General features: G+C 38.1%; 1 protein-coding gene across 3 annotated transcripts in view; it reads left to right on the plus strand.

Annotated features, from left to right (window-relative positions):
- Window positions 1–252: 252 nt before the first annotated feature.
- CHD1 (chromodomain helicase DNA binding protein 1) overlaps window positions 253–26,583 on the plus strand; it is a 50,230-nt gene continuing 23,899 nt past the window's right edge. For all 3 annotated transcript variants that reach the window (XM_062599030.1, XM_062599032.1, XM_062599031.1), the window contains exons 1-14: window positions 253–332; window positions 1,807–2,012; window positions 13,891–14,095; window positions 15,089–15,196; window positions 16,513–16,580; window positions 19,075–19,224; window positions 19,528–19,805; window positions 21,322–21,547; window positions 22,444–22,544; window positions 22,795–22,973; window positions 23,449–23,576; window positions 23,903–24,119; window positions 24,615–24,704; window positions 25,503–25,693. In XM_062599030.1, coding sequence (XP_062455014.1) covers window positions 1,960–2,012; window positions 13,891–14,095; window positions 15,089–15,196; window positions 16,513–16,580; window positions 19,075–19,224; window positions 19,528–19,805; window positions 21,322–21,547; window positions 22,444–22,544; window positions 22,795–22,973; window positions 23,449–23,576; window positions 23,903–24,119; window positions 24,615–24,704; window positions 25,503–25,693 — 1,994 coding nt within the window. In that variant the 5' untranslated portion in view covers window positions 253–332; window positions 1,807–1,959. The remainder of the gene's footprint in view (window positions 333–1,806; window positions 2,013–13,890; window positions 14,096–15,088; window positions 15,197–16,512; window positions 16,581–19,074; window positions 19,225–19,527; window positions 19,806–21,321; window positions 21,548–22,443; window positions 22,545–22,794; window positions 22,974–23,448; window positions 23,577–23,902; window positions 24,120–24,614; window positions 24,705–25,502; window positions 25,694–26,583) is intronic.

A 26,583-nucleotide genomic window follows, 5' to 3' on the forward strand; every position in this document is an offset into this window, starting at 1 on the left:
GGGCTGAGCGGAGCGGCGGCGGCGGCAGCGTGATGGCGGCGGTCGGCAGGACTTAAGCGGCGGCGGCGGAGCGGCGCAGCGCCCACCCGGTTCCCCGCGCCCCTCCCTGCCCGCTGCGGGGCCCCATTGTTCGAGCGGGCGAGGGCCGCGGGCGAGCCGGCCGCGCGGGGCCGCCAGGAGCCGGCGGAGCGGCGCGGCGCAGCGCGGCCCAGGCCCCGCGGCCGCGGGAGCAGCGCCCGAGCCCGGGCTGCGGCACGGGCCTCCCCGCGGGGCGCAGCGCCGCCTCGGGCCGCGGCGGCCCCGCGGAGGCCGGGCCGGGCCGGCGCAGGCAGGTAGGCAGAGGCCGCCATGGCTGCGCTCCCGCTCGCCGGTCCGGAGCTGCGCGGTGGCCGCCGCTTTCGAGGGCGGGTGGGGGCGGGGGCGGCCAGCGGAGCGGAGCGGGGCCGGCGGGGAGGCCGGGGGGGCGGATGCGCGGCGCGGGACCCGCTCCCTGTTGTCCGCGGAGGGAGGGAGGGAGGGAGCGAGGGCGGGAGCAGCGGGGCGGGCAGCCGGGGTCGCGCCGCGCTCGCTGGCTCCTGCGGGGGGAGCCCGTGGCGAGCCGGCCGGGAGCGGGAGCGCGGCCCTCGCTCTCCGGCGGTCATGGCGGGCGCCAGGGCAGCGGCGCCGCCGCCACGGCGCAGGCCGCGGGGGCGCGCAGGGCAGCGCGGGCGCGGGAGGCCCCGCGGGCGGCGGGGGCCCGGGCGCGGCCCGGGCGCGTTGCGGGGCTGCTCCTGCCGCTGGCTCCGTCAGCGCCTTTGTTCGCTGGCCGGAGGGGCCCGGAGGCCGCGGCGGGGCAGCGCCGCCGCCGGCGGGCAGCTGCGGGCCGGGCGCCGCTCGCTCGCTCGCGCGGCGCCCGGGAGCGGCGCTGCGCTGGGCCGGTCAGCAGCGAGGCTGCGCTTGCAGCGCGCCGACGCGGAGCCCAAACTTTCGCCCCGCGCCGCCGATACTGCAGCGGTCGGATTTAAGGTGCTCGCAGAGGAAATCGCCAACTTTCCTCCAAACGGCTTGGCTTGGTTGAACAGCTTCTCTGAAATGGGACGGGCTTCCTGCCCCCAGCTGGATGAAAACCTCTGCCTCTGGAAGTGCTTCTGATATGTGTGTTTTGTGCATGAAATGTTTTTTATTGTTCAAATTTTAGTAGAGTATTAATATTCTTAATTCATACCTATGCACCTGCAAAGGCTGTTTCCTTTTAAAACTTAGCTCGGGCTGTCCCTAGGACAGTACTATGGCAAAAGTCATGCCACCAGATATAGTGTAGACATACCACAGATCGTTCTCCTAGCCCCTAAATGCATTTCTGAAGCTGGACTGTGGGCTGCCATGCAGCCTGCAGCTAGTGGTTCTGCAGAAATGGTCACCTGTACAGCACCTTCAATGAGAAGTGGCAGAAAGGAGCATAATGAACTGTATTTTGGCACCTGACAGCAGCTGGGCAAAAAGCTTAGCAGGTCTTTCCTTTTGTGCATATCATGTATTTCATTTAGTTCTCTAACTCTTCAGTATGGTTAGTAAAAAAGATCTCTTCTTTTATAAAGATTTTTTTTTCATAGATAACAAAAAGGGGCTTTTTGGACAAGAGAATGATAAGACAATCAAGTATGGGCAGATAACACCAAAAGCTATTCTTTAATTAAAAAGAAAATGTCAAATGGGATAGATACCTTCTTTCAGTGTTAGTGTGACAAGACAGGTTGCTTTCAGTGTCTTTTGGCTGCAACCATCAAATACTACAAGTTGTGCCAATGTTTTCTTTTACTATTTTAGGTAGTTTTGGGAGAAATCGTGAATACCTGCAGAGAACAACTGAGCAAACACATCACCTGGAAAACGCAAAGAGTACCAGGAAGCAAATTCTTGACATCCACATTGTAATCTGAGTGGACTCTTATTTATCTTTTAAACTTCTAAATATTTACAATGAATGGGCACAGTGATGAAGAAAGTGTAAGAAACAGTAGTGGAGAGTCAAGGTAAGCACTTCATCATTTCAGTCCTCCTTGGCTTTGTATTTTCCTATATTGTGTTTATTAGAACATTTTACATGCAGAACATCTGCATTTTAACTTTGTACCAAAACTTTCTGGTTAGCAAGCAGGCTGTGGTTAGGAGGATCAGCCATACTTTATTACAGATGTTTAGTCTGCTTGTTACATTCAGTTTGCTTCACATAGTAACCATAATCATGTATATACCTTAATAAAATTTAAATAGTATTAGAACTGCATCAGCATCTACCACAATGGCATTACACTTTGAGGAAATAGTTGAAATGTCAAAAGCTGAAACAGATTGCACTGGAATGAAAAAAAAATGGGTTTTTTTTGTGTGTGTGTCCACAAAATACGAGGTAAACCAGTCACCCTATAATATGGGCTGTGTAAGCCCCTAACTAGACCATCTCTAAAGCAGGAATTGTGGGCTGTTAAATCTAGTTTCTAATATGTAATACTTCATGAGGCTTCCTTCTTTCTTGAGCTGTTAAAGCAGTATAACTGAAAGAGTACTGACTTTGTTTTCCAAAGTGAAGGTACAGTTTTCCAGCTGTTTTCTAATTAAAAAAAATAATAATAATTCAGCACTCTAATGTAAAAATGAGCAGACCTTTGGATGCTGGTGTTCAGGCTCTTCCAACCAAGGAGATACTCCAGTTTAAAACTTTCTCCTGTAAGATGAGGATAATGAAATTATAGGGAATTGTAAATTGGAATTATACTGAAATTGTGAAAATTCTTATTCTAAAACATCGCTAAGTTCAACAAGTCTTTACTACACTAGGCAGTTCATGTTTTTAAAACTAGGAATATGATGAATGCTTCAGATCTAAGAAGGCAAGGCAGACTTGCACGTTTAAAAAAAAAAAAAAAAGCAGTTTTAGACAAAATTCTAATAGGTGGTTGTGATCATGCTGTCAGTCTACCCGTCTTTCACTCCTCTTTTTGATCATGGCCTGTTGAACCAGTTCATTCCAGTCAGAGGTCATAAAGAAAACTGAGTTTTGAGTTCTGAGGCTTTATGAAAACTGCAGGTTGGATAGAGGAGAGAATCTAAATTATTGCCCCAAGTGAAGAAATGCAATAAAAACACATTGGCTAGCTGATCATGTAGCTAGTGGATGATAGGTTGGGAAAGGGGGTGGGAAGAGAAGTGTTTAGGTGACATTTGGTGCAAATCACTAGGAAATCTCAGTACTAAAACCAAAAGCTCTAATAACCTTGTGCATTTTTATTTCAAGCTTCCTGTTATAAGTAAGAGTATGCTAGAAAGTCAGTAAACTTTGAATCTTTTGAATAATTTGAAAGTTCTAATACATAATTTCTTTTTGAAAACTTTTATTTTCAGTGAAGATGGTACTTGTCTAGTTAACAAACAAATTTGGGAATTCTTCCAATAAGTGGCATATATTCCTGGTTACTCATAGAGAAACACAAACAAAACAAACCTTGTCAACTGAGTAGAGAAGCATGAACAAAATAAAATGATATGAACGAGGCTAGTTTTCTGAACTCTGAGAGTTATAACTCAGACCTCCAGCTAGCATTAACTTGTCAGAGACAACTCTGATGACTTTGCATTTAGGGGGGTGTGTGTGGGGGTGAAGCCACCTACTTGTTTCAAACTATGACTGCTCCGAGATACTGGTATATCAAAGTTATTTAAAAGCTGTAGCAATTAATAAGACCAGAACAGCTAAACATGAAAAGTTTCCCAGGGTTTTCATTAAAAGTAGGTATCAGGAAGATGTTAAGTACTTAAAGCTTGGTAATTGATTGTGAAGTGTGGCTTTTGTTCTGCATCTTCAGTGTGATGCTGAGCACACTTTAAGCCTTTAAAAAGTTTCAAAAAGTTTTAAACATTTTTTCCCCTGAACTTGTGTCAGTCATCAGCCTTGCAGCCAGATTAACAGGCGTGTCCTGGAAAGTCTATTTGCATGTTTGCCCTTTTGCTATCAGGAAGCTCTATTTTATAAATGGAAGAGGAAAGCTTCACATTTTAAAGAACTGAACCCTTTCTGTCTAACCTATTTCCATTATTAAAATAACTATCACTAATGAGTTTGCTTAAGGTGTATCTGAGTGTATCTTGCCTGTTGTTTAGGTTGGGGGGAAGGGGTCTTTTTGTTTTTTGGAGAGGGCATTTGGGTTTGTATTGTTTTGTGGTGGTGTCGGCTTTTTTTTTTTAAAAAAAAAAAAAAAAATGAAGTTCTCCAGAAGTTGAAATGATTTTCACTAGGACAGGAATTCACTAAGCCAGCTGTGACTGCAGGCAAATACTTAACTTGGAAAGTGAAATTGCATTTAGACTTCAAATGATCTGGAAATGTGAACTCTGCAGAATGGAAATAGAAATCAGTAACAAAATAGTTACTATTGATAGCAAAGTATCATTACAAGGCTTTAGTGATCTCGTTCCATTCTGAATGAGAGAAGCAAAACAAGTTGAGAAAGCAGTTGAGAATTGCTGCTGGAAAGAAACCACAGAGAAAATTAGACTTTCAAAAATAGAGGGAGAAGGAGCAGAGATGATACAGCAGCAAATCTAAGTAGCAGCATTGCTGATACCGTTAGTGATAGAGATGACAAACCGTTGAAAAGTAAGTTGTTTTACAAATATGAGACTTTACAAATATAGTAAGGCCATTTTTCCCACTATGTAAACTTCCAGGGCTGTCACTGTCAGGTGATAGTCCTGATCACAATTAAATATAGCCTGATCTAATGGAACTACCACCTTACTTTGAAAAGTTAAGAGATGCTGCAGGTCAGGGCTGGAGTTACAGAAATAAACAGCCTAATCAATACTGCTTTATATTGTTATAAAGAAACTCTTACCATGATTTGCAGAAGCTGTGGAAAGTCTGTAGGTTGGAAGTGAAAGGAATTATTCTCCTCAGCAATAGGAGGATTGGAGAAGGGACTGATCAGAAGCCTTAGACGTTATACACTGACCAGCATTGTAGTAAAGTGTTATAGCTGTTCTCTGTTCCCTGTGACTGGCTGTGAAGAGGATGCATTTCTGAAGCGTGTGGAAAAGAAATGGACAATTTGTCATGCTCCTTTCCACCAGTGAGTCTAATCACCTGGCTGATGGATGACTGGAAAAATATTCCTCGATGCAGGTGCTATGCCTGAACTTCTGTTTCGCCACAAATGGAAAAATGAACCTCTTGTGCTTTCACCATTGAATAACTTGTTGTCTCACTATTTGGATTTTCCTTGGCTACATTAGCAACCTGAAGCTATAAATCTCTGCTAATGCCAAATATGATGAAGATTATAGGCTGACATAAATGCTATCATGTAATACTGCTGCCTGATGCTCCAATTTCTATGTAATAATTGTCATGGAGTGTACTGTCCAGCTTTTTATTTACTTGAAATCTGAAATTTTTTTCAGTAGCTGTAGGTGAAATATCACAGATACATCTAGATAGCAAGCAAGTGTGAGCACACAAACTTTATAGCAAAGGTCTGAGAGGCTGACTGCTATTGAAAGTTAAGCAAAGCGTTTTTGTGTGGTGTTCTTGAACACATTTTGTTGCAAACTTGAACAGGAGTAAAATACATACCAGTTAGCTAATAATACAGAAGCTTAATGAGCCCATAAAGCTTAATGAGCATGAGTTCCAGGTAGAGCAGGGAATGCAGAAGTGAAACACTGGTGCCAATTGAATAGAAATGTTTTTCCCATCTTTGTGCTCTTTCTTTGTTTCCTGTAGAAGAAGACATGGAGCACTTTAGCAGGCCTCCCTTCTCTGTAGTTAGAAAGGGCTGTGCTCAGGATAGCTTACCTGGGAAGGTGCGTTGCACTCCTTTTTTTCTTCCCCCCCCCCCCCCCCCCAGTAACCAGAAAGTGGCTTCTTACACCAAAGACCCTTACTATTCTTTACACGCTTAGAAGCTGATGTTAATGAAAGACTGTACTTTCTGTGAATTTAAATCACTTTAATAGTCTGTGGACCACAAAAGATGGTTAAATAAAGCTAGTTCTTTGTCAGCAGGCTTGAATTTGCTGTATGAAGTCATACCTTCTATGGATAAAAAGATAATTTGAAAGCAGCTGTTCTAGATTCCTGCTATCAAGAAATTAAGTGGGAGTTAAAACAAAGGATCCCCAAGCATGCTTGCAGAAGTGTTCCTGTCTACTGGTTTCTTTTTGGTAGATGCTTCATAGGTGATATAAAAGTGTGTGTAGAGAGAGAGAAACACAGAGGGAAGGAGGAGAGCAAAAAAGAAAATAGAGAAGTGTACATTTGTTAGTGCAGACTTGTAAAATCCATAAGAATATTATGGAATTAAGCATACTGAAGTTTGATGCACTGTCTTGTTCTAAATTTAAAAAATCCTTTCCCTTTTTTCTGTCTGAACTCTCTAAGATATGTATCAAAAAGTATTTTGGGCTAGTATTTTGGCCTTACCTATTTAAAGAAGAAATTCTCAATTCACAGTACATCTTTCATTCTGCATATGGCTTTTAGTTTGGTTATAGGAATCCTGCTGACTTTATCCAGATCCTAATCTTTGTCCACTCTAACTGAGCTGGCAGATACTTGTTTCACAGGATGTGGATTGTATTCCACTCTTTCAAGAGTCTCAAATTTTTAGTTAATGCTGGCTTTTCATTCCTTAAGGTAAAATTTTTAAGAGTCAAGATACTACCATGCAGCTAGCATATACCTCCAGATCTAGCCAGATGCAGCTCCTCAAGTGTGTTTGTGGGAAGGTTGTGCGGGGGTGGAGTTTATCTAATACTTTTGTTTGCTGGTGGTCTAGAAGGTATTTGTGATACAGACATAGTTTTGTTGCTGCTGAAACCAGCTGCACATCTAAGCATGGTCACATTGCACAAGAGTAGTAGACCCCTCAGGAGCTACTGATACCTCCTGCCTGTGAGATATTCCCAGCTTCCTTCACCCTCTAAGATACATGACTTGTGGCTCTCGGGTAACGACTTCTACAGTGTGGTTCACAGGGTTGTGAAAGTTAGATGATCAGTTCAATTTTAATATGTTTGCTATGGAGGAAGTTTATAGTACTAACAGCAGATAAATCTGCAGTCCTGGAAATACAATGTATCGTTTACTGTCCTTCCAGTTGTCAGCCTGTGTCCCACAAATGGAATTGAATTTATGCTTTGTAATAGCTGAGGGCAGGAAAAACACTTCTCGAGAGCCTGAACTTTATAGTCCTTGTCCCCTTTGCTTTATACCTGTGGTGAAGAATAGGATAACTTTTTTTTTTTTTTTTTAACATAGCTGATCAGATTAAGTACTTCAGATTTCTTAGAAAACAAAACTGGAAAACACTTGCCTTTCCCTAAAGAAAACTACCTGTGAACTTGCAGTTTTATAGAGCTTGGCATTTGATGCTTCTGCTTATTCTAGGAGGAGCTTTTCATATGTAAATGCATCCCTTCCCTGGGCATCTGGTTTGTTAAAATAGCAGTTCACTGTCGCATCAGATGCTTTTCAAAGACCTTGCAGGCCTCTCTTTTTTCTTTCCTTTTTTTTTTTTTTTTTTTTTTTTTGTGTGTGTGTGTAAGTTGAACTTCCACTTGAATTGATATTTGTTTCCTGCCATTTTTAAAACGGAAGATTTTTAAGGCAGCTTAACGTAATGAATGTACTCTAAACCAGCAAAGATAAATTGTCCTCTCTCACTCCATTATCACCCTAGACCTTATACAGGAATCAAAATGCTGTAGCAGTGCTCTTGCAGCATAGCTTGTGTAGCTTTCCATCTTAGAGTTTCTGTGCCTGGTGCCTTGCATAAATCAGGTAACTGTTCCTCATTGTATGTTGCTATCAGGGAGACCTTGTTTTGAGAGATAAGCTAGCAAAGTTCAACAAAAAACTGTTGAAAAGAATTAGTGACTCTGTGACAGAATAAAGGCTTTTCATCTGATTCACTCTCAGTGATGTTTTTCAAGTATATCTCTGTCATCTCCCCAAAGCATGCTCTGATTTTATTCTACAGTTATTTGTTGGGGTTTGAAATATCAACAGGTATAAACAAACTCAAAAATTACTTCTTTCGGTACTTTTATCAAACTATCTTGTTTCTCTTGCAGAACAGTTTGAAAATAAATACTACATTCAGAGATCTCTCTTGAATTGCTCTTAAATATATTGAGAGTGCCCAAAAGCAGTGTTTATAAAATGCAATATAGACAAACTTCTTAGCTGTGTCAGACTTCAATACCAAATCAGATTTGACGTAGGCTGCTGTACAAATGCAACTACTTGGTTCAAAGACAAGGGATGTGAGAGACTGCTTTGCTAAATATCCTGGAAGATACATTCTATCACCTTAACTTTGATTTACTAACATACATGAAGCTATACTTTTTTATGCAGAAGTCTCATTCAGAGAACATGCTATTCATTCTTAGTGTGTACTGCTGTGTGCCTGCTACTGGAAGATAGCGTTGTTAACTAACCTTGTCATCACTGCAGTGGTTTGTTTCCATGCCAGAGAAATAGTCTTGCTCCAACAGGACTGAAAATGTCATCATCATTGCTTTATCCATCACTCTCGCTTTTTATCTATAGTTCTGTGATGCTCCTGTAACTGTTTTGTGCTGTCTCATCTCATGCGTGCCTGTCTTTGTTTAGGTTCTTTTCAGTTGAACAAAGTACAGTGTAGGTAATGTGTGGTTTGTTATTCAAAAATACCTTTTATCACATAATGCTGGTTTAATTTTACCTTTTTTTAATACACTTTTTTTTGGAGCATGGGAAGTAGGCTAATATGACTCATTTTCGAAAGAGAGCAATAATTCTGTTTGGAGTAACAAAATGAAGTGCCTAAAAGAGCATGGATGCTCTTTAGTGTAAGCAAATGCTGAATATTTTCTTTCTGTATACTTCATGTTAACAGCACCTCTGTTCTGTAGCTTAACTTGTGTCCTGTTGTTTTCTATCCAGAGTTCCTATGGTCTTGGTAATGTTTAAAATTTATGTTAGTGTTTGGGCTTTTCTTGGAAACCCTCAATGAAGAAGGGAGAGGGAAAGAAGCCAATTGGATCACAGGATAGAGATGGTGGGAAGAGGAGGATGGCAATGCAGTACCAGAGTAAAGGGTCCTGCACAGGTTCCAGAGCAAAGCGTCTTTAATGTGACAAAGTGGGATAGAGTAAATTGACAAACACAGGTGTTCTCAGTAACTGAGAATGAAGTCTTGTGCTCTGTCTCTTTCTCTGATTATGTCAGGTATATGTGGTTATTCTAGAAAAGAAGGTGGTAGGATTTTACTCTGGATTTTCTGTGAAGAACTTATATCTTGACTGCACTCAGAAGGAGTGAGGGAAGGACAAGGAGGTTCTGATTTGGGCAGGGTGCCTGAAGAAGTGGAGATTCCCTCCTACCTCCCAGTTTCAAGCAGCTTTTTGGGAAGGAGTGCACAGGCTGGTTATGTTGTACCCAAACCCTCTTGCAGTACCCCCAGGTGTCCACAACAGGAAGAGCATGATGTCCTCTTTTGCTTTTTGCTTACCTGTTCAAATTAAAGTGTCTAAATCAAGGGCACTGACTCTTGACCGTACAGGAAGAGAAGGAAGCAAGAAATAAAGCTCTTTGCCTGAACTGTTGTGTAAGAGGAAATGTGAAGAACAGAGGATCCTGACTGCTGTTCCTGAGATGATATTTACGTAACGGTATTAGGCATCAGGTAGCAGAGGCAATTCCAATAGTATTCTGAGTCCTTGTATGCAGGAATATTTCAGTTTACCAAGTTCCTTGCATCTTAGCACTAGGTTTATAGTACCAGAATCTCAGTAATCAGTAGTGCCAGTTCAGGTGACTAATCTTATAGAGGTTGGTGGTGCTGTCAGCACCAGAGTATATTAGTTATGTTAATGGGCAGTGCTTACTGTGAGAAGAGTTAGGTAAATTAAAGATCCTAGGTGGACAACATCAGACAATATTTAAAGCTCTTTGGAGGTGGCATTGCTTGTATAGTATGCCACAAAAAATGCATGGAAAATAAAGGAAGCCTATAGGCAAAGGAGGAAAACAGAAGTGACAAGTAATAGCTGTGAGGTAGTCATATTATACTCTCTGAATTTATATGTTAACATCTTTATTATAGAACTTAGATTCTCCTTTTAATGCAGATTCTCCTCCCTTTAATGCAAGTATAGTCTCTTGCTATCACACAGGATTTTTTGTGTTTTTTTAATGGACTATTTTAAAAGTCAAATTTTGATATAGTATGAAATGCTTTCACTTGTGGTTTGGTTAGCAATTATAGCTTGTAATGATGAAATGCTTGTAATGTATAGCTTATTGCTAGAAAGCATACACTCTTTTCTTAGAAAAACATTTAATTTCAAGAAAAATTAAATCACTTCTGGGATGCCACCGACACAAGTTGTTAAGAGTAAGAGGTTGCTCGTCTTTCAGGTTCTCAAAAACATGTAAACTTTCTTGAAGCTGGTCATGATTGTTTTTGCCCTGTAGTAGTTGCATGTTACAGTATTCATTTTAGCAGGCTAAGAAAATGTAATCTGGCTGCTAGAAACCTATATGAAACTTCAGTATGTCTTCTATATCTTTTCCTATGAAATTCGAAAACTCCATTAGATTTTAAAAATGCTGGCAAACAAGCTTTCTGAACTTACAGTGATGCTGGTAGGCGCTGTATTGTAGTAAGAATTCTGCATGGTATTACTCTTTCAGTCACGTCGGTAATGCTCTATGGAGAAAGAGAGAAAGGAGTTAGATTGTATAAAATTTTAAGCACTTGGAAAAAGACCTCCAGTCTCTCATGATGCAGTGTGGAATGTGTGTACTAAAATCAAAAGTAATAAAAAAGCTTTCCTTTGAATCTAGTCAATTTTTCTAATTCTGTATTGATTTGCACCATTTTATACTTTGGTTTGAGGATAGCGGTCTTAAATACTGTGCTGTTTACTCCTGCTTGCTTGCTTCATTGCTTCACGGGCTTTTTGGGTTGGTAGGATGTTCTTACAAGCTGAATCTGTTCCGTTTACAGACTGTTCTGGCGCTGCTGAGGGAGTGCTGTGCTGGGGGAAAGTTGGAGAAAGTAGCAATAGCAATGTGAGAATAAGTTACTCTTGTGGAAGATAGCTCAACAACAGGCAAATGTATTGTTTGAGGACTAAGATTATGTTTTCAAGATGCTTGATTTCAGTTGTGAAAGTTTGTATTGCTGCTTATACCATCTTTCAGCTTATGTGAAAATTGCTGAAATTCAGAGCGTTTAAAGTGAAATTATGAAGTTCTTTTTTTCTTTCCCCTTTATTTGCAAGGAAATGACTTTTACCCCTTACTATGCAAATAGTTTTGTGTTCATGGTAAAATGTATGTGTTGGAGGTGTGAGGGTTGCTGTTTTTTTTCCAGGAATGAGCGTCCTTAGTTAAAATAAATACTGTAGCTAAAAGATTGGCTTCTTGGAGGATGATCAAGCCTTCAGGAAAATCTGGTATTCTTCATATTAGCAGAAGTATGAGGCTATAGGCAGCTGTAGCCTTTACATTGCATTTCTCACCAGGGAGGTTGGCCTTCAGAGATAGATTTCTCAGTTAAATCCTGAGGCAAGGTGAATCTGGGCCCTGCTCAAGTGATGCTGAGCAGCAATGGTTCCTTGTTAAATTTTGGGGAAGTCAGCACTGCACAAGTGAAACAGAAAAAGTCACATATGTATACATCCTAGCGATTTCTGTATCTGCAAAGGCAAGTTCTGGAAAGGGATGGTGAACTGACATGGTGTAGTAAGTTGCTAGTAGCTGTATTGAACAGAAATTGGAAATTATTACTGCAGTAGTTCTTCAGTAAGATGGAATTTTCAGTACCTGAATTTTTCATTATGGATGCTGCTTAAGAGACATGGCTAGAATGCTGCAGATGCACTTTCCTTTTTGATTTTCGTATGAGAGGAAAAGTAACCTTTTTATTCTTCTCTTTAGATAACTCTTCTTCCTTTATTCCAAGCAGATTTTTTTACATATGCTGGTGCCTTTCTTAGTTTTAGCTAGTAAGAAAGTTCTATGTTCTTAATTTATTGTCACTGCTTTCTTAAAAATATTATTTCAAAAATAAGTAAGGCATCACTTCATCTCAGAAACTGATGGTGCAGGTTGGTAGTCTAGCCTGATGTGGGTCTAAAACTGTTTATTATGAGAGGCTAACAAAAACAAGAAAAATGTTAGTGATCAAGTTTTTCTGTCTGTCATGTAGGTAGTTACCTTCAGAGATAATTAAAAATACGTCTTTTGCTAAAAACTTGCTTCAACTCTGTTTGGATAGATAGTCCTGTTAGACGGTAGACCCTCTTTGTGGTATTGATGCAAAGAGGTTTTCTTTTAGCTGCTTGCATCTCCAAATATATTGGGTAAGGTATGAGTTTTCCATTATATTTTATTTTCTAGTTTAAGAAAAAATAAGCTTTGTGAGAGAGCAGAGACAGTGAGTTTGATAGAGAGGATAGCTAAGCTAAGATGCTTGTTTTTTCAGTCCTTTCTTGCCACCTATATTAGTTTAAAATCATTTGAAAATGGAAGGTGCAAGTGCCAAGTTTTTTGAAAAGTCCGTTGAATGTCATAGTTTGAAAATGCTGATCTATCAGTGTTATACTTTATAGGAAAGATTTTTTTTTTTAGGAGAAATGTTAAAAAAATGTGTGAAGATTTAGCCTATGTGTAGGAAAAGCAAGGACACAGTCTGCACCCAGAAATACGACAGCTATATGATTTGCCTTGGCATGAATTTGTTCTATACTGGCCCTTGGGATGCAATGATATCAGTGCTAAGAAGCAAATTGTAATTTTTCTCTCTGATGTTTGAAAATATGTATTTTTTAGGCTGATAATGGAACATCTGCTGTGTAAAATTTCCTATATGGAGTACGTTTTGCCTCAGCTTCCCCCTCACTGTTACTGTTGGTTCAAATCCATTAGATTTCTCAGAGGAATGTTTTTGATACCCAGACTATTGCAGCTATTGGGATTTAAAAGTATCACTTGTTAAACATACAGTGCTGCTTGTACTCTTAACAATCTGCAGTTTATCTTCATTGCAGAATAGGCAGAATTTACTGTTATTGCCCCATTTCCTCCCTTCTTTGGAAACAAGTACTTTAGGTTTTGGGGTTAGAATACTGCCTTTTAGGCATCAGCAAGATAAGGAGTTTATTTGTTGACAGGTTGATATTAGTGGACAGCATAGATGGTAGCTAGTTGATCTCTTTATAAAGAAAAGATTTAGGATTAGGGTTGTGGGTTTTTTTGTTATTATTTTTATTTTTATTTTTTTATTTTTACATCCAAGTCCAGAACAATTACTTAAGAACACGAAAGCATCGCATCCCCACAGTTTGTTTCTTTCTGTTTTCTTTCAGAATCAACAGAAGCAGAGGACTAGTTGAGGTGCTGTCTATAGTCTGCTTCCTTTTTTTCCCCCACGCTAGCCAAGTTTCATTGCTGTTAGCAACAACAGAAAGAGTAGTGTTTTTGCTTTGGTGTCAATTAAGTGTATTTTAGGGCAGAGGATAGTCAATTTGCCATCTCTCCCCTCGCACCCAGATGATTTGTGTGGGCAGTGATAGGCTAGATTTTGATACCACCTTTTGGGTTTATTATTTTGGATTTTGCCATTATCTTTCCAGAGATTTTTAAATGTTTGCAGTTCAAGTGAATATAATTTGAAATTATTTTGCTCTAAATTCTCATTCTTAACTGACTTAATCTATTGCCTCCATTTGTATGTTTCTCGAATGTTTGGGCTAACTTAACAACTGATTTTAGGTGAAGCTAAAGTCTTTCTGCTGTGACCTTTTTTTAATCTGGTTATGTTAGACATTGTGTAATATCCTGCTATTTTCTAATTGCAGTCGATCAGATGATGATTCGGGGTCAGCATCAGGTTCTGGATCTGGTTCGAGCTCTGGAAGCAGTAGTGATGGAAGTAGCAGCCAGTCAGGTAGCAGTGACTCTGACTCTGGGTCCGAGTCAGGCAGTCAATCAGAATCGGAGTCTGACACGTCTAGAGAGAAGAAGCAAGTTCAAGCTAAGCCACCAAAAGTTGATGGATGTGAGGTAAAACAAAACATTTAAATGAACTAACCTGTGCAGTTAGTTTCAAGAGCAGTTTTTCATTTTAGAAAAGAATAAAGAGAATGAGGTAACAAAACTTTTTTTACTTAGAACTTAACTTGGGAGGGTTAGTGAATGCACATGCTTAGCTGTCATAATATTTCATTATGGGTTAAGTTTTTCATAGATGAGTGTTTGTATTTGTACTCTTAAATTCTTGCATTTATAGGTATTTACAGTTAAGTACCTACCTAAAATGTTATCATTCAAAAGCACCTATTTACTTACTGCTTATTTCTGAAGATGAAGCCACACACTATGCTGTTACTTCTAAAATTTTATTTTCAAAGTTATCTCTCTCAAACTTTATTTTCCTCATATCATCAATAAATGATGTTACAAAAATTTTAAGTGGACATACCATTGGCTTTTTGTATGGTAGAGGTCTGCTAAGTTTAGGAAAAAATATTGTTTTGAAATCCTTTAAATCCAGTGAATCAAAATTACCTGAACTCTCCTCTTTATTTGGCTTTATTTGGATGATAGATCATGTATAAAATAAAGGTAGTAAAATACTAGTTACCATAAGATCTGTATTGTCTTTTGTATTTTTGTTCATGTACTTCACTATTCCCATATAAAGCAAAATTACTGGAAGATCATATCAACTGAGTGACTTAAAAGGACTTATCAGGACCAGTTTAACAATTTACTTTAAAAATATTTTACTTTAGTAATAGAGAGATCTGCACAGCTGTTGTTTGCAGTAAAAATATTGCTGGAAATTCTTATGTAGTGTTCTGCTCTGCAGAAATCTTGCTGCTTTAAACTGCTGGCTGATATTATTAATGCACACAGTATTTTGTGCTGAATTTTTGTTATTAATAAAATTGAAATCAGTTTCACTAGTAATGCTGCTCATGTTAAGAGATTTATGTGGTAAACATTAAAGTTTCAGTATTTTTAAATCACTCTTGTATCTGAATTCTGCTTCAGTTTTGGAAGTCCAGTCCGAGTATACTTGCCGTGCAGAGATCAGCAGTGCTCAAGAAGCAGCAGCAACAGCAGCAAAAGGCAGCGTCATCAGACAGTGGTTCAGAAGAGGTGAATAATAATACATAATAAGTCATTTTTTAAAAATGTGAACCTGTGTGTCTCATTGCCCCATATTTTGGAATAAAATCATGTAGAGCCAAATTATATTTCTAAATATGTGTTAAAAATCTGATTTAATCTATGAAAGTAATGTTCAAGTAACGGACATGCTTGTGAGGAAATGCAAAAATGTCTTCAGTTGCATGTTTTCAGCTGAGAATTGTGCCAAATTTATAACTGTCTAAATTATTTAGTGTTTTTTAGCTAGGTAATCTGATCTATGGACAAAATTTTCGGGTCATGTAGTATAGACTTTCATTGTGTTTTTGGCTTCTGTGTTCATAAATACAGTTAGAAATACTAAAAGACTTCTCAGCTATTTTTTTTGTATAAAGGTAGCTGCAGTTTTCAAAAGCATAGTATGCAGTAGAAAACTTCATTTTTGCAAACTTTGTAACAATTATTACAAAAGAAATCTTGTATTTTAAGAACCATACCTCGGTGTTAGATATTTTAAAATCTAAACCATAGGCCAAAAAAAATTTGACTTTGTGCAATATGAACATTTTCTTAAGGACACCAGTGACTATGAAATGAAATTTACTTACAAAGCAGACATTTTATATCCCCTTCATTACAAAAATGAAGCATTGTGGTCACAAATCTTTGCTCATTGCTCCAGACTTCTGTTTTAGTATGATTTAGCTGTTCATCCTTAAAACAAAGGACTCAATCATACATAGTTAAAATGTTAATTTAGAATTGTTGCTAAGAACTCTTTTTTTTGGCAGCTGTTTGTCAGTATAAAAATGATCTAATTCTCTATGAAATTGGTTTTAGGAAAACGTGGTTTTAAGAGGGTTCATCAATTTCTTTTCTTATTTAGGATTGGAAAGAGAAGAAACATATACTATTCTCAAACTTTTCTTAAATTGATGTTTAAATGTGAGAGAATATGAAAGGTGATAGAGCTCTGAAATGGCAGAAGATATCTGTTAGGTTTTAAGTAGAATTTCATCTTGATTTATTAACTTGCAACAGTTTAAACTATACTTTACATAGGTACGTTGATTATTTTTAAGTCAGGTTTTTGATGGTAGTTTCTAGAATTCTGACATGGTGTATTCATAGATGGATAAATACAAAAACATCGCCAGTCCTCATCTTGTTCAGTATCATTAGGTACACTGAGGGGGATGAAGAAGATAAAAACATGAAGAATATGATTCTGTTGTGAAAGTAGGAGATGAATTATTTTTTCAGTACTAAAAATACTTCTTTTTTTTGTGATAATGAATCATGTATATTCTTTTCTTCATCTACAGGACTCATCAAGTAGCGAAGATTCTGCAGATGACTCATCCAGTGAAACCAAGAAGAAAAAACATAAGGAGTAAGATATTTTCATAAATAATATCCTATCATATTTTGTCATGGTAGTGTATGCTCATAATTACCCAGGCTTCATTTTTCCGCACTTGAAATACTTAAATTCCCTTATAAATTTGTCTCTATCTTGCAGTTTTGATTGATGCTTTGGAATTTTTTTCAATTAAAAAATCTCAGAGGAACATATATTTGTTTCTGAGAAAAAGAGCCTGTATTACCTGCAGTGTTACTCAAAAACATTTATCAGCACTTTTATATAAAATATTCTTAGGTGCAGCATATTTTTGTGCTGAGCATCCTCCCTAAAAATCATTGAAGAAATAGGATACTACTTTAACAAATTGTCTCAGATCAGATTTAAGTTAGAATCCCATTGGTTGTGCCAGTCCCTTTTGATTTTTTTCTCTGAATTGTTTAAAAGTTATTACATGCCTGATAGTAAATTAGCTTTATTTGACTAGTCAAGGAAGCTTAATTGAAGTTGAGCTGTTGTTAAGTTGTAGATCAAGAAGCTTATGAAAAGGATTATACTTTGTCCTCATGACAACAAAAGGAGAATAGACTCTGACCTGTGTTTTTTATGAATGGTGTATAGCAATTGTACTGTACTGTCATACCTTTTCTCCCAATTAATGAGTCATCTCAATATGCAGAGTTGCCAGTATAATATCTTTGAGAAGCATTAATCAAAGGATAACATGCGCAGAAGGTTAACTATGCAAAATGATGCTTCTCTAGGGATAAGAGTTGTTTGCAGTCCTGTGTTACTTAAGAATTTGATTAAGCCTATTTACATACTCTGTTACAGGAAAGACATTTAAGTGTAGAATCATAGAATCGGTAAGGTTGGAAAGGACCTCTGGAGATCGTCTAGTCCAACCTCCCCACTCAGCAGGGTCACCTAGAGCCTGTTAGACAGGGTTGCATCCAGGCAGGCCTTGAAGATCTCCAGAGAAGGAGACTCCACAACCTCTCTGGGCAACCTGTGCCAGTGCTCAGTCACTCTCACAGGGAAGAAATTCCCCCTCACATTCAGGCGGAACTGCCTGTGCTTCATTTTTTGCCCGTTGCCTCTTGTCCTGTCACACGAGACAACTGAAAAGAGTTTGTCCCCGTCCCTTTGACACCCTCCCTTCAGATACTTGTACACATTGATAAGATCCCCCCTCTGTCTTCTCTTCCCCAGGCTAAAGAGGCCCAGCTCTCACAGCCATTCCTAAACTGCTAACCAAATAAACTCATATATTCAGTACTTTAGTTTTGTTTTCTGACTATTTTGAACAAGTATGTTTGCAGTTGCTATCTGATAGGCAAATCAGAGATTTCTTGTTCTATAACGTGACATGAGATCAAGCCCTAGAAGATGATATCTGTTGTCTGTATCACCAAATAAATGCAGGTTGTGTGGATTTTTTTTATCTTACTGCATGCAGAAAAAGTCTTAATAAGACAAATGGTACTATAGCATTGTTCAGTATATGTGTCTTGGAAGAATGAAAACATAATTTCTTCCAATACATATTTAAGTGGGGAATGGGGAGGAAGGGATGTCAAAGCACTGATTTCTAGGCTTTCTGATTTGAAACTTAATGAAGAAGTCTGAGTGATAATCCACCTCTGAAGAACATTAGTGCTTTTCCAGGGCCTTGCTCGAGAAACCTTAAACCCAATGATAAATGATAGTGTAAAGATTTAGCAACCATGTCAGACTTCCCTTTGCACTGCTTTGGTCGCAAAGCTATTAAGCTTAAATTTGTCTGTACAAACTAATCTGCATGTACAAACTCAGGATTTGAAGCAAGACGCTGTTGATTGGTGAGTACATGTTTCCTATTGCAAAGTAGAAGATCTCAGCTAAGCAGGAGTAAGGAGGAAATGCCTCTCAAGAGTCATGAGCTATTTACTCGTAGTATCTTGCTTGTTTGTGAAATACTGATTTGAGAACTCAGTGGGAGCTCTTCGGAGACTCTCACAAATTGTTGCAGTTCTGTGTGCTTCTCAGATCTGCTTCTGCATTATTCTTGGTTCCTGTGGCAAAGTTGCCTATTCTTCACGAGGCAAAGAGGAACTTAGCTATTGGAGAATACTGGATTCTCCAGAATATAATGTTACAGTGTTTTATGATTTGAGCGTGAATAAGCTACAGTAAATGAATTTAGTTTCCAGTTAGTGTTGTGAAGTACTTGGGTTTTTTAATGTCAGTCTTTATTTTACACATTAACTCGTATAGAAATCCAGATTTTTGTTTTGGATTTTTCTTTTTAAATCTACCTCTTGATAATAGAAAACATAATGGCTCCAAAGAGAGTTGAATTAGGTATTTTTACTTGCTTATTATCTGTTCATGATAATTTTCTGTCCTTTCACCTGAGGCTGAAATAACAGTTAGAGGAATTCTATTTCTGTTAAGAAAGTTGAGATTACAGCAGCAAACATGTAGATGAATACTTCATACAAAAACCAGCGTGGGTTACTGTTTTGTCTTTCAATATGTACAGTGAAGACTGGCAAATGTCTGGATCAGGGTCAATATCAGGAACTGGCTCCGATTCTGAATCAGAAGAAGATAGGGAGAAAAGCAGTTGTGAAGAGAGTGAATCTGACTATGAGCCAAAAAACAAGGTCAGAAGCCGGAAACCTCCAAGCAGGTAGGAAGTCTTGCATTTTGGATTGTCTAGTGCGATTTCTGATTAGTAATTAGAGCGCTGTACCTACTATACATGCAAATGAAAACGTAAATATTTATTACAGAAATTGAAGATTTTTTTTAACTAAAAAACATGTCATACCATTGCACTGTAGTGAATGCCTCTTTTCTGTGGCCTAGAAACTAGGCCTATGACTGGCATAACTGAACAGTCATGAAATACTCATATTCAAAAACAAATAAAGATGATGGTTGGTTTTCCATGTTGAAACCCCATTGTTTTGTCATATCTTATTGTCTTAAGAATTAAGCCAAAAAGTGGCAAAAGGAGTGCAGGACAGAAAAAGAGGCAGCTTGATTCATCGGATGATGATGATGACGACGACGACGACGATGATGATTATGATAAGAGGGGATCTCGTCGCCAGGCAACAGTCAACGTTAGTTACAAAGAAGCTGAAGAAACTAAGACAGATTCTGATGACTTGCTGGAAGTCTGTGGAGAAGATGTCCCACAACCTGAAGAAGATGAATTTGAGACTATAGAGAAGTTTATGGATAGTCGAATTGGCCGAAAAGGAGGTATTTTTTCCTTTTTATTTTTTTTATTATTATTATTATTTTAATCGGTGTCCTTAAGATGCTGAGGGGAGTTTTGGTACAACTTCAGCAACTGTTCTGAGCTCTAGGTCACCTTTAATGTTTGTAAACAATACTACCTGCAAGTCATCTTCTGTTGTTTTTCAACCTGATAAGGAGACTGTTTTTTTAAAGTCTCTTTTCAAGCCTTATAAGGTAAAACAAAGAACTCACAGAACTGAGTAATGCAAAAAGAAATTAGATAAGTTAAAGATAGCTCTATATTGCATAAATGCACACTATATTGTTACAGCACTGTCTGTACAATTTCTGATACCTGATGGATATAAATTATATACTTTGGGAGGGGAGAAAGTGTACTGGATAGGACAGCTAGCCAGTAACCTGAACTCTGAAGGATGGTGTTGGCGTTGAGACTGTGGTTTCAATTATTCCTGTGCAAATTTTCTCAATGCAATACAAACAAATGGTGGAATGGTTACAAAGTGCCTCTAAAATTTCAGAGAGGTGCTTGCATGTGAACTTCTAAAAGGTTTTTTATGAATGATGGTAAGGGTGTCATATTCCCAGCAGCAATGGGTTGCAGTGCCCAGCAATCCTCTGTTTTAGCTTGCAAATTAGGATTCTAACTATAGAAAATTTGGACCCCTTGCACTTCAGAGTTACCTTTCTCCATTAATTATAACCAATATATAGAATTTCTGACCCATCTCGGAGCTTCCATTATCTTTTCTCAACTTTCTTCTTCCCCCATGCTTTCCTAAATTCTAGTCTATCCTAAAGTCTCTTACTCCACTGCACAGTGTTACCACTGTGTTCAAAGCCTTTGGGACCAGGCTTGTTATATTTTGCTTCTCTAGATGCTGTTGCTGTTCATGTTGTCCTTTGTTGTTGCCACTTTCTGTTGTCATGTCTGGCCACTGCAGCTGGTTGAATCCTGTTGCTTACCTGACCCTTCTCACAGAAATGAGCCTGTTCCCTGATGCTAGTATGCTTCAACTGGGATGCAGGCTGTATTTAATTAAAAATTTCCTTAGGGTAGAAGGAAAAAAATGTAGTAATACATGCCTAGGAAGAAATAGATTTATAACATCCCTAATAGCAGGTTATTCAGGTCTCAGGGCTGACCAAGCATAGGGTTAGATGTCTAATGTACATTCGGAAATGAGACAGAGATAGCAGGGAAGACAGCAAGTAATGTTAATGGAGCATTCCCTTGGGATCACTAGAGAAACTAGGAATAATAAGAAAATTCTGGTAAGAAAAGATGAGATAGGTTAGATGAGGGGGGGGTTTTTGGTTACTTTTGATTTTTCTTTTGACTTCTTGTGCGCCTGTTAACATATATCATAATTGTTCAAATAAGAGTAATTACTTGAGAGCTGTAGATATAATTCATTTAAAAGCATCACTGAATGCTTTCTATAGCACATCTCTTTTCAGTTGATTTATAGTACTGCACATTTAATTAAGGCTTATGATATGATTTCCTTCTCAGCCACTGGTGCTGCAACCACCATCTATGCAGTTGAAGCAGACGGTGATCCGAACGCTGGGTTTGAAAAGTCAAAGGAGCCAGGAGAAGTACAATATCTTATTAAATGGAAAGGCTGGTCCCACATCCACAATACTTGGGAAACTGAGGAAACACTGAAGCAACAAAATGTTAAAGGAATGAAGAAACTGGACAATTATAAGAAAAAGGATCAGGAAACAAAACGATGGTGAATATTTTATAACTACTTCTGTGTTACATATTTTCATAACAATATAGATGTTTTATGAGTTTCTCTGAGACCTGTTACCTGTTTGTGAGGGTATGATTTCAAGTGTTGATACAACAGGAAGACAAAAACTTAAATAAATAAATAATTAAGGCCTTCCTAAAACCTTACGATACTGTAAGATTCTGAGCATACCAACTTTTTCATTGAGTGGGTGAGCATACACATCATGTAAAACTAGACTTCTAAGTGAGGAGCTTCTGCTCCTAAGTTTAGTGTCTGTTATAAATGAAGTTTGCACAAGGTGAATGTTTTTAAAATTTTTTTTTTAAAGGGGGAAAAAAAAAGAAGGTCCTACTTCTTACTAGTTTTATAGTTATATTTTGATCAGAGTTCTTCAGGAGTCAATGCAGAGATTATTTTGCAAAGTATTTAGTTTTCTTGACTCAAACTTCTCTGAAAGCCTGAGAGCCAAGAACTGAAGAAATCTGTACTTCTTACTACAACATTTTTAATGTTCAATTTTATTAATATTTTAATGTCATCTGTGAACACTAGGATTCCCTAAAAATCCCACTACTTGTAAGATGCATTCTTACAGAATGAACCATCCCTGATGTTGTTCCATAAAAGCATCCTGTGGAGTACATTGTGCACTGTGAATATTCTGATTTATATGCATGCCTAGTACAAGTTGTGTGTCAGGCACTAGTGATGAGGCACTTAGGCCAGATGGATCACTTCTATAACAGGAATTTCTGAGTTGTAGTCACTTCAAAGAAGCTCTCTAAGAAGCATTCCTGTGATGCTTACGTTCAGAGCTTTAGAGTTGCCAAATTTTCTTAGCTTTAGAACTACATAATGTAATAAGTACTGTAAATAAATTCCCATTTCAGGCTGAAAAATGCTTCTCCAGAAGATGTGGAATATTATAACTGCCAGCAGGAACTTACAGATGATCTACACAAACAATATCAAATAGTGGAAAGAATAATTGGTATGTGACCAACTTGCAGACAGAAAATAGCGTTGAGAATATTACATGGTTATTGCTTGTATATTGCATTTGTAGTTAAGAAATCTAGAATATGACTAACATCTTAATGCCAAACAAAACTTCTGATAAAAAAAAATTGTCTTTTCTTTTTGTTGTGAAACGGTTTAAGTCATCTTATCATGTAAAATGAGTGTGTTCTTAAAATACAGAAGGAAAATACTGATCTGATAACTTTGATACATTTTTGCAGCTCATTCAAATCAGAAATCAGCAGCTGGTTATCCAGATTACTATTGTAAATGGCAGGGTCTGCCTTATTCAGAATGCAGCTGGGAAGATGGTGCTCTCATTGCTAAAAAATTTCAGACACGCATTGATGAGTATTTTAGCAGAAATCAATCCAAGACCACTCCCTTTAAGGACTGCAAGGTGAGTGCGTGATTGCAATGGGTTTGTCGTCAATTGTCATAGTAAAAGTGTGAAAGTATTTTATGCATCTGGAAATAACATGCAAGTTATAGTATTTTGTGTGTTGTTCAGAATAGTATTAATGAGATATATATGTGTGCATACATAGAAACAGTGAGAGACGGTGAGTATCACTACTGAGAATAGCCTTTTGTGGATGTTTATTCCTTGCTTTTTTTATTTGCATTCATAGGCAGAGTTTAGTTTCATTAGTTTTAAAGGTAACCTTTGTTAATGTGTTAATGTCATTCCTGTTGTGGAATTTAGATCAGCGATCAAATTAATTTCAGGTGTTGCTGTACAGTCTAGTTGTCTGTGAGGGATAAAAACTAGATATGGTTACCCAACAGATTTCTAGTACTGTGTTGCTTCGAGAGGAAAACATTTTGGTAACTCCTGTTGGTGATAGGACTGATGCTCAATTTCTTTTTGACAGGTTCTAAAACAGAGGCCAAGGTTTGTTGCACTAAAGAAGCAACCATCTTATATTGGAGGGCATGAGAGTTTAGAATTAAGAGATTATCAGTTGAATGGACTGAACTGGCTTGCTCACTCATGGTGCAAGTAAGTATAGTCTGAAATGAATTTTGCTGTTCGCAAATTGTAAGATCATATGTTACAAGAAAACAAAGTAAACCTCTGAAAGATCAGTACTAGTTTTATAATTTAAAGTATACATGCAAGGAACATGTGCAAGCTTTTTGTTAAACATACTTGAAAAATAATCAGTATGCTAAAAAGTGTTACATGATATTTGAAATTGTGTCCAACTGTATCTAAAGAGACTTAAAGATTTACAGTTGCAAAATCTTGAAAATTTGTATGAGTGGTTTTTTTTTCCTCAAAAAATAATATTCTCTTCTTGTCCATTTTACTCCCCATTTTTTTAGAGGAAATAGTTGTATTCTTGCGGATGAAATGGGTCTGGGTAAAACAATACAAACAATTTCTTTTCTGAACTACCTGTTTCATGAACATCAACTGTATGGACCTTTCTTGCTGGTTGTGCCACTTTCTACTTTGACATCTTGGCAAAGAGAGATTCAAACTTGGGCTCCTCAGATGAATGCTGTGGTTTACTTAGGAGATATAACTAGCAGAAATATGGTGAGTATTTCTTTGTATCATTGAAAAAGTTTGGTGGTAAGTGCTTCATGCTCTTGTGTTCTCTCCAGTATTTTTGGTTTGGAATGAGAAAATACCGATTTGAAACACTGTGTCTTTAGAAAGCAAAGTGTAAGCTTAGATTTTGATCTGATATAAATATATGAAAGATTTCCTTCCTGCTAACTAATTAAAAGGATGAAAAATGCAAATTTGCGTTTGAAAATCATTTATCTTTTGCCATGGAATTATTTAGGTGCTTAAATAAAAGGTAAGATAAACATGATCTTAATTTGGTTTTGTAAAGAAGTAAGGTAAGTGATCTCATCCATTAAAGTAAAAAAAAAAAAAAAAAGTTTTACAGAAACTTCTTGCCATTTTTTCATAAGTTTAAAAAACATCTTTGGGCCCTACAGCATTTTGCTGTAGTGCTTGAAATCATCCCGATCAATAAGACTGTTTTTCTGTAGCTTACAATTCATTTAATTCTATTTGTAGATAAGAACTCACGAATGGATGCATCCACAGACCAAGCGATTAAAATTTAATATACTTCTAACAACTTATGAAATCTTGCTGAAGGATAAGGTAATTGTTCTTATTTCTTCAGGGAGATACAATCACTTTAGGGTTATGCATGTTTGGATTCTGAATCATTAAACAGATGGGGAGTTTGACAACTTTGCTTTCTGAAGTAGGGCAGTAGAGTTTTCTTTAAGCACTTTCAGATTTTCTCTCTCTGTGTGTGTGTGTGTGGTGAGGCTTTCTAGCCCCCCCCCCCCTTCTTTTTCCTATTTTATTGAGTGGAGGACACTTTTTTCTTCAGTTTTTGTTTGGGCTTCTTACTGTAGTAATCAGTTTCCATCTTGAAGCATTCTTCTTCTTTATAGACCATCATCAAGGAACTAAAAAAGCAAAACAGCCCTCCACCCATGGTATCTGTGATTGAGATCTCTGAAATCCTGTATGCTTTTTCTTTGTGTAGTAGTCTCCATGATGGTCACACACAATTGTCTTTATACCTTCCAATAGCATATTAAAATGTCTGTAGAAAGCCAATGAGCAGAACGTCTTTAGTTTTTTTTTTGTTTGTTTGTTTGTACATGTTGGGAAGAAAGTCAATAGTCATTTCTTTCTGTCGTGAAAATTAATATGCATCAGCTTTTTGGCCTTTTTTTACCTTTAAACTTAGCGTATGCTTTCTTGGGGCACTTGTATAGCTTTTTGTTAGATCCAGCAAATTTAGGTGCCTAGACACATAGGTGTCCATATTTTGTTGAAATAAAGTGATGGTATTTGTAGCCTGTTATAAAATGCCAGAAATTGCATAATATGCTCATCAGTGTAACGTTTTCTCTCCCCCTTTCCCACCTCTGTTTCTTTAAGTCATTCCTTGGTGGTCTGAATTGGGCATTTATAGGAGTTGACGAAGCTCATCGTTTAAAAAATGACGATTCTCTTCTGTACAAGACTTTAATAGACTTTAAGTCTAACCATCGTCTTCTTATTACTGGAACCCCTCTGCAAAACTCTCTGAAAGAGCTTTGGTCTTTGCTGCACTTCATCATGCCAGAAAAGTAAGAAAGAGTTTGATCTCTTTTATTTATTTATTTATTTTTAAGTTTCTTACTGTGAAATATTGTAGCGCTTGGGAGGATTATATAAAATAGTCTAAATATTTTTTGTGAAGTAGGCATACATGTCTTTCATGCTACTCTTGATAAATAAATCTGGTAGCAATTATTACTTCTTTTCTGTTTTACCAGTCCACAAAAAAGATGGAGTGATATATGGGTCAGAGTTCTGAAAAAATGCTTTGCCCTAGTCTAAAAGGGAAACCAGATGGATTTACTCTGGGGAAATAGAATGGGATTGAGGATATCTTCTTTTCTCTGTTAGTACCATTAACGAAAGCAAGTTTATACCAAGATGCCGAATACCCAGTAGTTCAGTCACATAACTAGCTTGCCCATGTGGTTTGCGTACAATAGGTTTACTGTATTGACCTTTTGTTGTATTGATCTGTGTTTATGACTAAGATAAATGAGAACTGTAAGCACATGTTCGTATCAGATATCTTGTAAATGCAAAGCACTATAGGTTTACTTTGGGAGCTGTGCTTTGCACTGACTTCTTCAGAACTTTACAAGCACAACCAATAAGGCTGTTACCTAGCACATTTTTCATCTGATCACAAGTCCATAGTCGTATATGTTAGCACATATTGGAAGTAATCACCTTTCAGCTATTCCATACAAGCTGCAAAAAGTATATGAAGTGGTCTGTTCTCACACACACTTTTCCAGCCATGCGACTGTTTTTCATGTGGCTCTTGATAAATACTGCAACCATCTATCAATCAGGGTTTCCTTGCAGACAAGGTAAATGAATTTCCACTGGGGAAATTCAAATTCAGTAGTTCAGTTCTAATTCTGCAAAAGTATTTGGAAATTTTGATTCTTCTGTT

Source organism: Rhea pennata, chromosome Z (assembly GCF_028389875.1).
Source record: "Rhea pennata isolate bPtePen1 chromosome Z, bPtePen1.pri, whole genome shotgun sequence".
In the NCBI taxonomy this organism is placed as follows: Eukaryota; Metazoa; Chordata; class Aves; order Rheiformes; family Rheidae; genus Rhea; species Rhea pennata.